Source organism: Eublepharis macularius, chromosome 6 (genome assembly GCF_028583425.1).
Source record: "Eublepharis macularius isolate TG4126 chromosome 6, MPM_Emac_v1.0, whole genome shotgun sequence".
In the NCBI taxonomy this organism is placed as follows: Eukaryota; Metazoa; Chordata; class Lepidosauria; order Squamata; family Eublepharidae; genus Eublepharis; species Eublepharis macularius.
In genome coordinates this window covers 43,007,702-43,020,471 of record NC_072795.1, presented here as the reverse complement: position 1 = coordinate 43,020,471, position 12,770 = coordinate 43,007,702, and the positions used below count along the sequence as shown (strand labels likewise).

The 12,770-nt window shown below is 40.3% G+C and overlaps 1 protein-coding gene across 5 annotated transcripts in view; it reads left to right on the top strand.

Annotated features, from left to right (window-relative positions):
* The window catches only part of MFF (mitochondrial fission factor), a 34,901-nt gene that overhangs the window by 20,686 nt on the left and 1,445 nt on the right, over positions 1 to 12,770 (top strand). For 3 of the 5 annotated variants that reach the window (XM_054982796.1, XM_054982798.1, XM_054982794.1), the window contains 2 exons: positions 6,756 to 6,818; positions 12,084 to 12,168. In XM_054982796.1, coding sequence (XP_054838771.1) covers positions 6,756 to 6,818; positions 12,084 to 12,168 — 148 coding nt within the window. The remainder of the gene's footprint in view (positions 1 to 6,755; positions 6,819 to 12,083; positions 12,169 to 12,770) is intronic. The other 2 variants (XM_054982799.1, XM_054982797.1) reach the window with 1 other exon arrangement.

The window sequence follows — 12,770 nt, the reverse complement described above, 5'->3', positions numbered from 1 at the left end:
CCAGACCAGTGGGGGCTGCAGGCAAATGCCTGCGTTCCTGCCGCTGCTTTCAGCCACTGCTGCCAGGGCCCATGACTTCCCGAGCCCTGGCGGTGGTGGCTGACAGAGAGCTCCGGGCCAGCGGGGGCTGCAGGCAAATGCCTGCATTCCTGCTGTCAGCTGCCAGGGCCGGCAAGTCCCTGGTCCCCATCCGCTGTGGCTGAGAGGGAGCGCTCGGCTGGGGCTCGCAGGCATATGCCTGTCCCTGCCACCCGTCAGCTCCTGGAGATGGGGACGGGGAGTACCCTGGCCCCAACAGCAGCTCAGGCACTCAGCCGCTCATTGGGGAAGCCCTCGACAAGCAGCTGATTAAATGCCCCTTTCCCTGCCACTGCTCAGCGGCAAAGAAACGGGCATTTAAAGTTTGACCCAAAGCTTCCCGAAGCATTACGAACACTTCGGGAAGCTTTGCTTCAGAAGTTCTGAATCCGATTCGGAAAACCCGAAGCTTTCTGGATTGGGTCCGATTCGAGCTTTTCCCCCGAATCGGATTCCCAAAGCGCACACCCCTAGTTGGGAGTAGCTGTATGTACTCTGTAGAAATGGCCATGCAGAAGTGTCCCATATTTTGAAGTGAATGGAGTGTGCTGTTCACACATTCCATATGTGCAAAGTGACACTTGATTATCACTTATGGCTTGGATCCTAGGACAATGTTCCACACAAACATCACTTGGGCTGCAGCAGAGCTCACCCCCTATAATGCTAGCACTTCTATTTGCACAAGAGCTCATTGGAAACAACTGGTTGTCGGGCAAGCAGATGTACTAGAGACATAGGAAGTGACTTTGCTCACAGGTGGAATGAACTCAGAGGATCCAACATGTTTCAATTCAGGATGAATATGTACATAGTAACTTTGTTTTTGTCCTGATATTGATAAAAAATTGTAAAGGGACATATAGTTTGTTTCAAATTCTGCCCACCAGATAAAATAGGTGTACAGCATACTCTCGTATTAGATTCATTGTGGCAAACTGAGGCAGGCTTTCAGTCAGTCATTTATACCTCACTTTTACAATCTTTGTTTCATGTGTCTCTGCATTAACAGTTCTCCAGTCTGGATCACTAGAAGCAGTAGATTAATTGATGTTGACTTATTAAAGACCACATGAGAGGGCATGGCAGAAGATAGACCAGACCATACTGGTTGTCTTACTTTCTCAGATTTAAATACATGCTGCGATGTAGGAAAGCTAGGATAGCCTTTGTAATCACTGTATCTAATAGTAAAATGACTGTTTTCTGCTCTCTTGTGAAGGCCGCAAAACCAGATCACTTGCAGATAAGATAGGGTTATCTATCAACTCTGGGTAGAGTAGGTACTCTAATGTACTCTGGGGGACTCCCCAAGTATGCAGGAAAAAAAACATGATTTTATAAATAAACCAAAATAACAGCCTGGTGAAGGCTAAATATATTCCAGAAGGGATGGAATGTTGAGAGCAACTGAGTCCATTTAAAAAGATAAAGATTTAAAAAGACTTTGCATACGCAAAGTCCTCCTCAGAGCATAGAGAATCCTAGAGGCAGAAATTTTGAGTGGGGTGAGCTCCCCCCCCCCTTCATTCTTTACAGGCTCCCAGCTAGTTACCTTCCATGGCCTACTTTTTTGATCCAAATCAGTGAAGGGCACTTGAAAAAATAAATCCCTGCTGAATAGCTTCACTGAACATTTAATTAAAATTATTTTTTAAGATTTCATGGGAAAATTCCATACATTGTATAGACAGTTTTCTGTTATGCGTATTGACAGTAGTGTCCTGGGAGATAGTCTAAATGTTTTTTAAAAAATTACTTCTCATTATATTTCCTTGACAAAACTCATTTTGGGAAAAAAAGGACATGTTCTTATTCCTTTCCAATACATGTTTCTGTTTTGAATGAAGCTTCTCTAATCTGCATGTAGGAATGTGAAATTTGGAAAAATGTATCACTTGCATGGCTACAAATGCTGCTTATTTCATAATATTTCAAACTATACTGTTGCTTTATTGGCTTTCGTAGCATATTCTCACTGTTTAAAGGTATGAATTCTTACAATAATTGCATTTTGGCTTTGTTCTGTTCTCTAGAATATCTGATTTTACTTCTGTTTTGACTTTCCTCCATTCAGAATATTTTCTGATAAATGTATTTTGTTGGGGGTTTTTTTACCGGCTTTTCACCTACTACTTACGTTTGATGCATGTTGTACTGCTAAATAAATATTGAGAATTTATCACTGCTGAGTTAATACTATGATAGACTAACTCTTTCATGTTTTTCCTCTCCCCTGCAACATTCCCTATGGGGAAAAATGACTTTATGGGATCTTCCTGGTGTAGGGAAAACTACTTGAAGTGGGCAAAATACCTCTGACACATCTGAAACATGTCTATAACACTGAATACTTGCATTACTATGCAAGTATCTTACCTCTGGAACATTGATAAACATACGTGGGGGCAGTGAAAACTTAGTAGCAAAGCCCTACATTAATCCTGTCCATATTTTCCATTACCTCCTTTTATTTCATTTAACTTGGACAATGAAAATGAGTCAGTTTAACTTTCATTTTTAACAATCTTCTGTTTTAATTAATAAGAAAGTAAGCATACCATTTTCTGGTTATTTTAGGGGACTTTAATTCTGTAAATAACTGAATATAATGTTTGCAATAAGGGACACTGGGTAGAGGAGAGAGAAAATATGAATACAAGCTTTAAGAGGTGGATACAGTAAATTAGAAATAGACGTGAACAAGAAGGCTAGTGATTATTGGACTTCTGTGCCATTATTCCTTTGGAAAGACTTGCAAAGCTTTAATAATCTCTCCTCATATATCCCTGTACACTAGCAATACTCTGCGGGTCATAATCTTCTAGTTGCCCCCCAGGGTTCCTTGCTTGGACTCTACTAGAGCCCATTGCTTTTAAATAGTGAACCTCACATTATTACTCCCTGAGGATGTAAGAGACTCTTCCTCTCTAGAGGTTTTTAGAAAGTGCTGCAAGTCTACGAGAGCATTAAATGGGAGTAGAGCTGCAGGTGAAGGTTCATTGTGTTATAACTGACATATTACACATTAAGGGTTTCATTTGAAGCATTTGTAAGCTGCCTTGAGCTGAAAGGGGCAGGTGGGATGTAAATGTTTAAATAAATGGATAACAACTAAAACTTTGATGAACTGGAAGAAATACGCAGAAAGCTCCAAATGCTGCTACGTGGAACATTAAAACTTGCAGCAAGAGTTAGGGTTGAGATACTCACGATGATGAGGCATTCATTTAATTCTTTAAAAGAGGAGTAATGCTTTCCAGTCAGCAGATACGATGATGAGATCATAGAGAACCATCGCTCCAATGATAGGGCCTATACTTTGCACACAGGAAGTTTCCAGTTCAGCTGCTGGCATCTCCTTGCAGGATTGGAAAAGACACCTAGAAGAGCAGCTGCCAGCCTCCGTACTCGGTCAGTGATACTATAAGGTAGCATTGTATATTTGTGAACCTGCCATCTGCTGCAGTGTTTCACTTACAGTTTTTGAGCTGGATAGTTCTATTAAAAACCCGCATGTTCTGCATTTGTGAAGGGTAAGAGAGAATGAGGATGCCTGCTTCTCTCCCTCTACCACACTTCCTAGCCATAAAAATTAAGTTGCTAAATGCATACCATCTTCACTCCATTCCTTCTTAAAACCGGAGCTGATTGTCTGCATCACAAACAGCACAGAAGTCCAAACTTTCAAATTTCTCCATTTGAAAATAGTTTTAATAGCAGCCATTTCATACGAGTTGCGTGGATATCCCTTTATAATTCCTCACTTGACAGCTTATCACTTAATGATAGAAGTGAATGTGTTAATTATATCTCTTTAAAATGATAATGTGTTTGAGATGACTCCAGATGCTACAAAAAATAGGTGCATTATGTCTGAACTGCGTTACACACATGAAAAGTGTTTTAAAGCACTTTTACCAATACAAGAACAGGGGGAGCAGATTATGCACGCACGCACGCACTGCAGATCCTTCTTTGTTTCTCATGTTGTTCTGGAGGGTTCCATGTTTCCCAAGAGCAATATTTCAGGGAGTTCAGTTGGTTGCACTAGGAATACAGAAAAATTTGTTGTATTGGTAGAGCTCTATAGAACCTAGATGATGTGTTCCACAAGTGATGTGCCTGCCTTTGTGGACTCATCTTAAGCTTGGACATTATTATATTACTTCAGCAAATGTATTTGGAAATTTTAATATAATGCCATCTCTCTCCCTTTAAACATTTACCAGAGTGGATCTATACATTATAAGGGTGCATAAGGCTGACAGAGAATGGTAGGGCCCCATTTGAATTTCCATTCTTCCCCTTCTGTAGCATGTCCTAATGTCATTATGCTCTGTATTTCTCTTGTTGGTCTTTAAGGTGCTATTGGTCTCAAATCTTGCTGCCCCAAACCCCATATTTGGCTACTACTGTCATTGGCAGGAAAACTTTCAGTATAATAAGCTGGGACACAGGTTCAATTGTATTATCTGTTATTGAAGGTCAAGAAGTCAGTTTGATAGAAGGCTGCAATTGACTTTCATCACACTATGTGCCTTTTAATGTATATTTCCTTTGTAAGTAGATTTAACACCACAATGGTGAACTTAACAGTTATTAATATTCATTTTGTTTTGGTTTTGACCAAGAGAATGAAAATCTAGGTAACTAGTAGCTTAAAAACTTGATTTGGAGACTGGAACCTGGCTAACTACAAAGATCAGGAAAACAGTTTGTCCTAAGTGGCTCTGAGAAAAACTTGGTTCCCAAGTTCTGCAAGTAAATAAATAAATTAGTATTAATTAATGGCTTTAATAAAAATTAATTTACTTTTATTGCTTCAGCACAGCCATAGCAAATAACAAGAAAAAATTAATTTACAATAAAACATAGATGTTGGTGGCTTCTGAGTGCCAGTTTAAGCTGAGCCCAGGATACTTGTGAACAGGAATTGTCTTCTCTCTCTAATAGAATTTTGTATGTGTTGGTGCAGTTGGTTAAGTAATACACATGCCATTCAGAAATAATAAGCCCTTTATTCTGCTAGCTGTCTCTTCAGACTTCCAGATTATATTAATTTAGGAATAATGTGCCTTTCTGAGAGTATGCTAGAGGAAGGCAGTGAGGCTGGGTCAGAGAGATTTTTTTTTTAAGTTAGGTTGTAGTTTTTGAAGAAGTTATTTGATTGTGGAACTGCAACTTTGAACATGCCCATAGATTATTGTTTTGCATAAGGCTGAGGGTCGTTGTAAATTTATGGTGCCATTCTAAGCAAGTTATACCCTTCTAAGCTCATTGACTTGAGTGAACTTAGAAAGTTTAACTCTGTTTAGGAAGGCACTGTGAGTTATATAACTCCTAGAAAACATTGTCCCTACTTGTATCTGATGAAGGCAACTTTAACTCAAAAGCTTATACTCTGAAAATCTTGTTAGTCTTTAAGGTGCTATTGGTCTCGAATCTTGTTGATGTTTTTTAGGACAGCAACTGTTTTACTTCAATTTAAGCACAAGATGGTTTCAAAATTTGGAAGATACGGAGTTCAATGTTCCATAACCATTTGTGTGAACAAAAATGCTTCACACCATACTGAAATATTTCTTAGGTGATGGAAAATTGCACGCAAACTGAAAAACTTGTAGCAAAAATGTGCTAGCAGATATACTAACAGTTTCTATGACAAACAGCCAGCATTGAGGAGGAAGGGGAGAGAACTAGGTAGGGAACTGGTAGCAGAAGATACTCAGTTATTAGACTTGCCTCTGAATGGCATTTAGGTGCCATTTTCCTGTCCTTTCAGATCTGTGTTCCTTCATATTATAGTAGGGAACTTAAAGTTGCTTAAACAGACCTGGACAGAGTAGCTGTATGAGGTCCTAACTCAAGCGGCAGATTTGGTGATGAGTACCATCAATCACCCCCTAATTGCTGGAGCAGCATATTTGGGGGGGGGGGCTTTGAACCTCTTGGGGCTGTTTTATGTGCAGGCTAAAATAAGTGAAGCCAGGTGTAATGCTGGCCAAGTTTGGAACCAAAGTGGATCCATGCCACATTTTGGTAGGCCTATTGCTGGCAGCAACTCACACCAAACTTAAGTTTTTAAATAAATCAAGCTCTCTCTCGTTACTAAGAGTATGACAATAGCAGAGAGTGTAGCAGAAGTAAAAAGTCATTTTAAAAAGTATTAAGTACCTTAGAGTAGCAAATACCACAATATGGCGGGCTCATCTGGTACTGTTATGTCAGCAATAGGCAAATGTCCTGATTTTCCCCCTAAACACTGCATTAATATATCTATTTGAAACTTTGTTAGAATGCTCTACATACTGACTATGTTTTAAATTAATGAATGAATAAACTGAACTTAAATGAATAAAATAGAGAGAATGTGGAGAGATTAGAGTGGATCGCTGCAGTTATATTAGTTTTTAACTGTTCTAGTATCTTTCTTCTTACTCCTGCTTGATACTTGACCCCTTTACAAACACAATCAATGACCTTACCTAATGCTACAAAGATTTTTAAAACAATGCTGTATCTTATTAAAATACTTTGTCGCGTTTAAGTACAATATAATAGAGATACTTTAGCAGTCTTTGACTTTGGGCTTTGTTTTGTTCTGTTTCTCTCTCTCTGTCTCTCCTGTTTCCTGTTTCTGTCTTGTATCTTCTGTCTACAAAAACTTGCCTTAGGCCAGTGTTACGTGGTGGGTCGTCTGCTGTCACTTCCTCTAACCTTCTTCATGACAACACCAGGTAAACTTGTGTTTAGTTAGTCATAATATCCTATATTCATCTTCCACAGAACCTGACAAGGATCACTTCCTGACTACGTACTCAAAATTAAACTTCAAATTGTACAGTAGGACCAGTGCGCTGTAGTGGTTAGAATGTCAGACTACATTCTTGGACAACAGGGTTTGATTCCCCCACTCTGTCATGGAAGCCTACCAGGTGTCTTGGTGCCAGTCACAGCCTCACCCACCCTAACAAGGTTGTTTTTGCAAGGATTAAGAGGAGGAGGGAAGAACAATGTGAAAAGCCTCTTTGGGTCTCCGATCAAGGAGAATAGCAGGATACAAATAAAAAATAAGCATAAATAAGGTTATTTCCTGATAAGAATGTTTAGTCTGCAGCATATTGAAAAACTTTTATACCTAAGTGGCCTGTTCTGAATTCCTTTCTACCTACTCATCTGCACACTGATGAGTTTAAAATCCTTTCACTGACATGTCCTGTGCCTAGAATTGCCCCTGCTGTTTTTAAGGGCCTAGTCCTATGCTACTAAAGTAAGTGGTCAGTTTCTCATTGATGTTAACATGAAAGAGTGTTTCAAGTTCGAGCGTTTGTTTCAGAATTACTAAAATGTTGGTATGTTCTTGAATATGTTTGACAGCACATAATACACGAAACTTGCACAGAATCCTTAGGCTTGTTAGGTATAAAGATAATAGGAAACAGAATTTCGTATTTGAAGTTAAATGGTATTTTTTCAAATAATGCCTGTGGGTTGTGGTACACAACTCTTTCCTTCTTTTCTCTCCACTGCTTCCTTCAGAGCCCTGCTGGATCAGACCAGTGGCCCATCTGATTCAGCATCCTGTTTCATACAGCAGTCAACCAGCTGACATGGAGGGCCAGCAAGCAAGGCGCAGAGGTCAATGTCTTGCCCAGTGCTGTCTCCTAGCATTGAGTTTCAGAGGTTCACTGCCTCTGAATGTGGAGTCTCCTTTTACCAACCTTGACTAAACAGCCATGGATGGACCATTCCTTCATGAATCTATCTAACCCTCTTTTAAAGCCTTCTGTGCTGATGTCCATTACTACCTCTGCTGGCAGTGAATTTCACAATTTAATCACTTGTAAAGAACTCTTCTTTTGTCTATCCTGTACCTGTTGCCCATCAATTTAATTGATTGCCCCCAGGGACTAATAGGAGAGGGAGAAAAAGTACTTTCTCTACCTCATGAGTAATGTTATAAACCTGCATTAAGCCCCCCCCCCCGCCAACCGTAGCCTTCTTTTTGTAAACTTAAACGTTCTAGAGTCTCCAGCATTTCATAATAGGAAAGATGTTCCTACTTTTGATCATCTTGGTTTCCCTCTTCTGTACTTTTTCTAGATCTTCAGTATCTTTTTTGAGCTAGAGTGACCAGAACTGCACATGGTATTCCAAATATTTAGCATTTTGTACTCAGTCCCTTTCCTAATAATCTACAACATGGAGTTTGCCTTTTCACTTCAGTAGCTGACTGTATTGGGTGTAATCAGATAAAAGGACTTACTCTGCATCTGAGAAGTTTTCTTTCTCATTTTCCACTACCCAGAATGGACACTGAACTATAAAAATGCTTGTGTTGAATTTGCTATTTGCTGCAAATGCTGAGAAATTATCTTTTTTTATTAGACTACTTATGAAAACTGACTATGACCAGGAAGAATGGGGGTTCTGCTTTTTGAAAAAAACATGTACGATTGAAAAGGAAAAGAAGATAGCTTGGACATTTCTATTTCATTTTCTTTTTTTATAGCATCACATCTTTAAAAAATATTGGAAATGAGTTATCCTTTACAATTTCAGTACCTGAAGGACTGTGCATGACCCACCTGAGCATCTGGCAACAGCATTTCTGAAACTAATAAAACACAGAATGTTTCAACTAGTGTCAAAATCTGGTACCTACAAGGTTTCTCATTTGAGAGTGCAGTAAGGCACAGAAGAAGCAAAGTGGAATGCATGTCATTGCCCACCTCAGTGTTCAGGACAGTATAAGAGTTTTTCCAGGATACCCTCTTGTATAGCTGCTCATTATAAGTAAAAATTGCTTCCTCACAAGTAGACAATAAAGCATTTGTTAATTGGGAGTTAGTCTGCTTCCCTGTCTTTCTCTCCCACATCAAGCATAAAATGCTGGGAATGCATCCAGACATCACAAATAGATGTTTTGTTCATAGCTTTGTCGTCATTCTTCTGTACAGACACACATTGGGACTGCGCTTGCGCTGGCCTGCCTCAGAGAGAGATCTTTTAGCTCTGAAAACCTCGGAAGGGGCGCTCCCACCCGACTGCGCATGCATGGACTTTCCCGCCCAAAGTGTGCAAGATGTGGAACGCCCCTTCAGCCCTCAGTTCTCTTCTCGCCGCCAGTTGTATTGGCGAGAGGTTGTATTTTGTTCCGCCAGTTGTATTGAGAGAGGTTGTATTTTGTTCCGCTCCTTGCTTTCCGACCATTAGTTTTAGGATTATAGTTGTAGTTTGTAGTTTAGATAGTTTATGCAGTTATGTAGTTGTACGTTTATAGTGTTAGAGTTTGCTTATAGTTGTTATAGCTGATCGTTTCGGTGTACATCAACAAGATGTCACAGAAGGCACTGTTTAAAAAGTGCTCCAAGTGCAAAATGAAAATGCCTCACTCTGATGAACATGCTTTATGCCTGTTGTGCTTGGGCGAGTCTCACAATGTCTCCACCTGCCGTCAGTGCCAGAGATTTACTACAAAGGCACGTAGTGACCGAGCAGCACGCCTAAAAGCGGCTTTGTGGGAAATGGTGTTGTCAGCCCCTTCTAAGCCAACAAGGCTACCTACCGCTCAGACATCCCTGGCCACTCATTCCGAGTCGGCGGTCTTGGAACCAGACCAACAGGAACCCGCAAAATCTTCAGTTCCACCCTCTTTGGATCTGATGGTCAAGGGAACCAAGCTCCAACAATCTGACTCTTTTGTAAAATGAAAGTCGGACTCGTCAAAACGCTGCTCGCCGGATACGGCCAGATTCAAAAGGGCTTCCTCGGAGCCCATTCCAAAGAAGGCCAAGGCAAAGTCTAAACACTTGAAGAGACCCGCCTCCACTCCCTCCAGGGACAGCATCTTTCGGCGGCTTCTACTCCCTCTCTCATAATAGAGGAGGAAGTTCTTCAACCGGCATTTACTCCTCCCCCCTCCCGCCTTCCAGCCAGAGTATGAAGGGGATAGCCTTACGGGTGAACCAGACTTTTTGACAGCTCCCGATTCTACCCCTCTGCATTCGGATCTGAGGCCCATTGTCCCTCCTTCCGTTCCAGTAATGCCAGCTGCAGCACAATCTACTCTTTCACAGCCGACTCAGCAATGCTTACCATACTCTTGGCCACTTCAGCCTTCAGCTCCAATTACATCGGCTGCCTCAGTTCCAAGCTGGCCATACACGCCAACTTTCCAACATCCAGCATCTGTCTGGCACAAGTTCATGTCCTGGTTGCAAGCCGCATCAGCATTGCCTCCTTCTGCGATTCAGCCACCCATCGCGCAATAGCCTGTAACGGAGGCACCAGGTCCCTCCCTTGTTGGGGCTGCACAGAAGAATGACAACGAAAACATTGTTGCACTTGGCTCTGTTGTTCGTTGAGTTCTTTCTATGCAGACACACATTCCCTCCCTCCTACCCTGCTGTGAGGAGGAGAATAATTTTGGAACCTTCTGGCAGTATAGGAGAACTGGGGGCTGAAGGGGCTCTGCATCTTGTGCACTTTGGGCGGGAAAGGCCACGCATGCGCAGTCGGGTGAGAGTGCCGCTTCCAAGGTTTTCAGAGCTAAAAGAGCTCTCTCCAAGACAGACCTGCACAAGCACAGTCCCAATGTGTGTCTGCACAGAAAAAACTCGACGAACAACAGTTACAGGCAAGTGCAACACTGTTTTCTGACTTTCTTTCATAAGACTCACTGAGCAGGTCAAGTGGTCATATGGACAATAGGTCTTGTATAACTCTGAAAATATTCTATGAAATGAGGCCTGTTAAACATCTCTCCTTAATGGATTCTTCTTAGCACAGTATATTTATATGCATACTGTGGAATGTTTTAAAACAAAAGAATTGTTAAAACTGAAATCAGCTGTTATAGGCACCCTGTGGTAAAAAGTTTAACTGATTTTTTTCATTGTCCAAGCTCATGCACACCAATATCAGCCAATATCAGTACAATAACAGGTTGGAGAGTGAGGGTTGCTCCACCTCTTATTTATTTATGTTTATAGTCTACTTTTCTCATTAGGACTTGGCAAATTACACAGTGTAAATCAATACAATCAACAGGATGGGCTAGCCAAAAAACAATACAATAGAATTCTTTTTAGCTTATTACAGGTAACATCATGATATATCTGAACATTATGAGTAAAATCTAGATTTTTTTAAAATAGGAAGTTTCTCATTATGATGCCTTAGTCACTATAATCCCTTAGGGCTTTTTTCCTAAATATATATGGTAGAAATATGCTATTGGATACATTCATCATATTATGTTTTCTTTACAAAACATATCCTGAAGACAAATTGTGCTAAATATAAGTATTTTTGTGTCCACAGCTTGATCATGAGTTTTTTACACTTAACTTGTAAACCTAAGAAAATGTTATTAAAACTCCTGAAATTGTCAGGAAATCCCCTTGAGGCAAGTGAAGCTGCATTTTTTTTATTGATGTACAGAAAGAAACTAGGAAGAAAAGTAATCAAGGGCTTGAATTTGGTCAAATTTTGATAGAAACCAATTACAAAGAAAAAAAAAATAGCTATTTGTATTGATTTGAATAGCAAATTGTATATGTATGAACTTGAGTAAGGGCATCTTGACAAATCAGTGGGCTCAAACTGAAATAACTCTGCATAGAAGGGCATTGTAAGAATTGTTCAAGAAAAACACTTCTAAAACTCCTCTTAAAGGTAAAACATTTTAATGTTTAAACCACACAAAAAACTGTATATTTTGATCAGGATCTAGAGAGTCCCTTTAATGTGCCAAAGAAATTTCAGTGTGAGCACAAAAGAGCTATTGATTTCCCTTTCCAGTTATAGCCTGTTGCAGTGCATTGAATGAAATTACAGCTTTTTATTGAGTGCAAGATCAGCAGTGAAAATTGGGAGGGAGGGCCTAAAATGCCTCAGTGCATGTATGAAATGCCATGTGTGGCCCATTGAGCCTGTGTGCCTTTAATTCCTTCCCTACTTGTGTATCATTTGAACATATTATCTCTTTCATATCATAGATACGGTCTTTCAAATGTGGATACAACATTTGAGGGAACACCTGAAGATATGACAGTTGTGGATGCTGCTTCTTTAAGACGACAGGTACCTACAAAACTATTGCAGTGGGAGGTAGTTATGTCTCTTACCATTCATATAGTGGGTGCTGTTCTCTGTTAAGATAATGATGAATATGTGAGATGCAAAGGGAACAATATTAAATTTGCTCTAAAATTTGGAAGTACAAATGCAACTTTTGTTGTGGGACATGAAGAGGTAATAGTTCTCTCTCTGCATGTAACAATGCCACTTTGTGCATTTTTTGTTCGTTAAAACTATTTATACTCCAGCTTTTGATTAGAACCTTCAAGGTGGCTTTAAAGGGTGCATTAAGAACCGAGACACAAGCTAAGATCACATAAAAGAGTAGCAAACAAAAAGGCAGCAGGAAACTGTCACTGCAGAATAGAAAAGACGATAGGTTAGAGAAGAGGCCTGCTCATGGAATGGATCTTTCCCACATTCCAGGTTTCCACAGCTCTTATACCACCATCAGATTTGCTTGTTAGGTTCAGGGGATCCAGTGTAGGGGGCTGCATCTTGAGCAGGAAATTCATGGAAATTGTGCTCACACATACAAGTGGAAGTGCCTTCCACTTACATAAGGGTTCCAAAGAATCCAAGTAACTAGCTATAGTAATTATCAG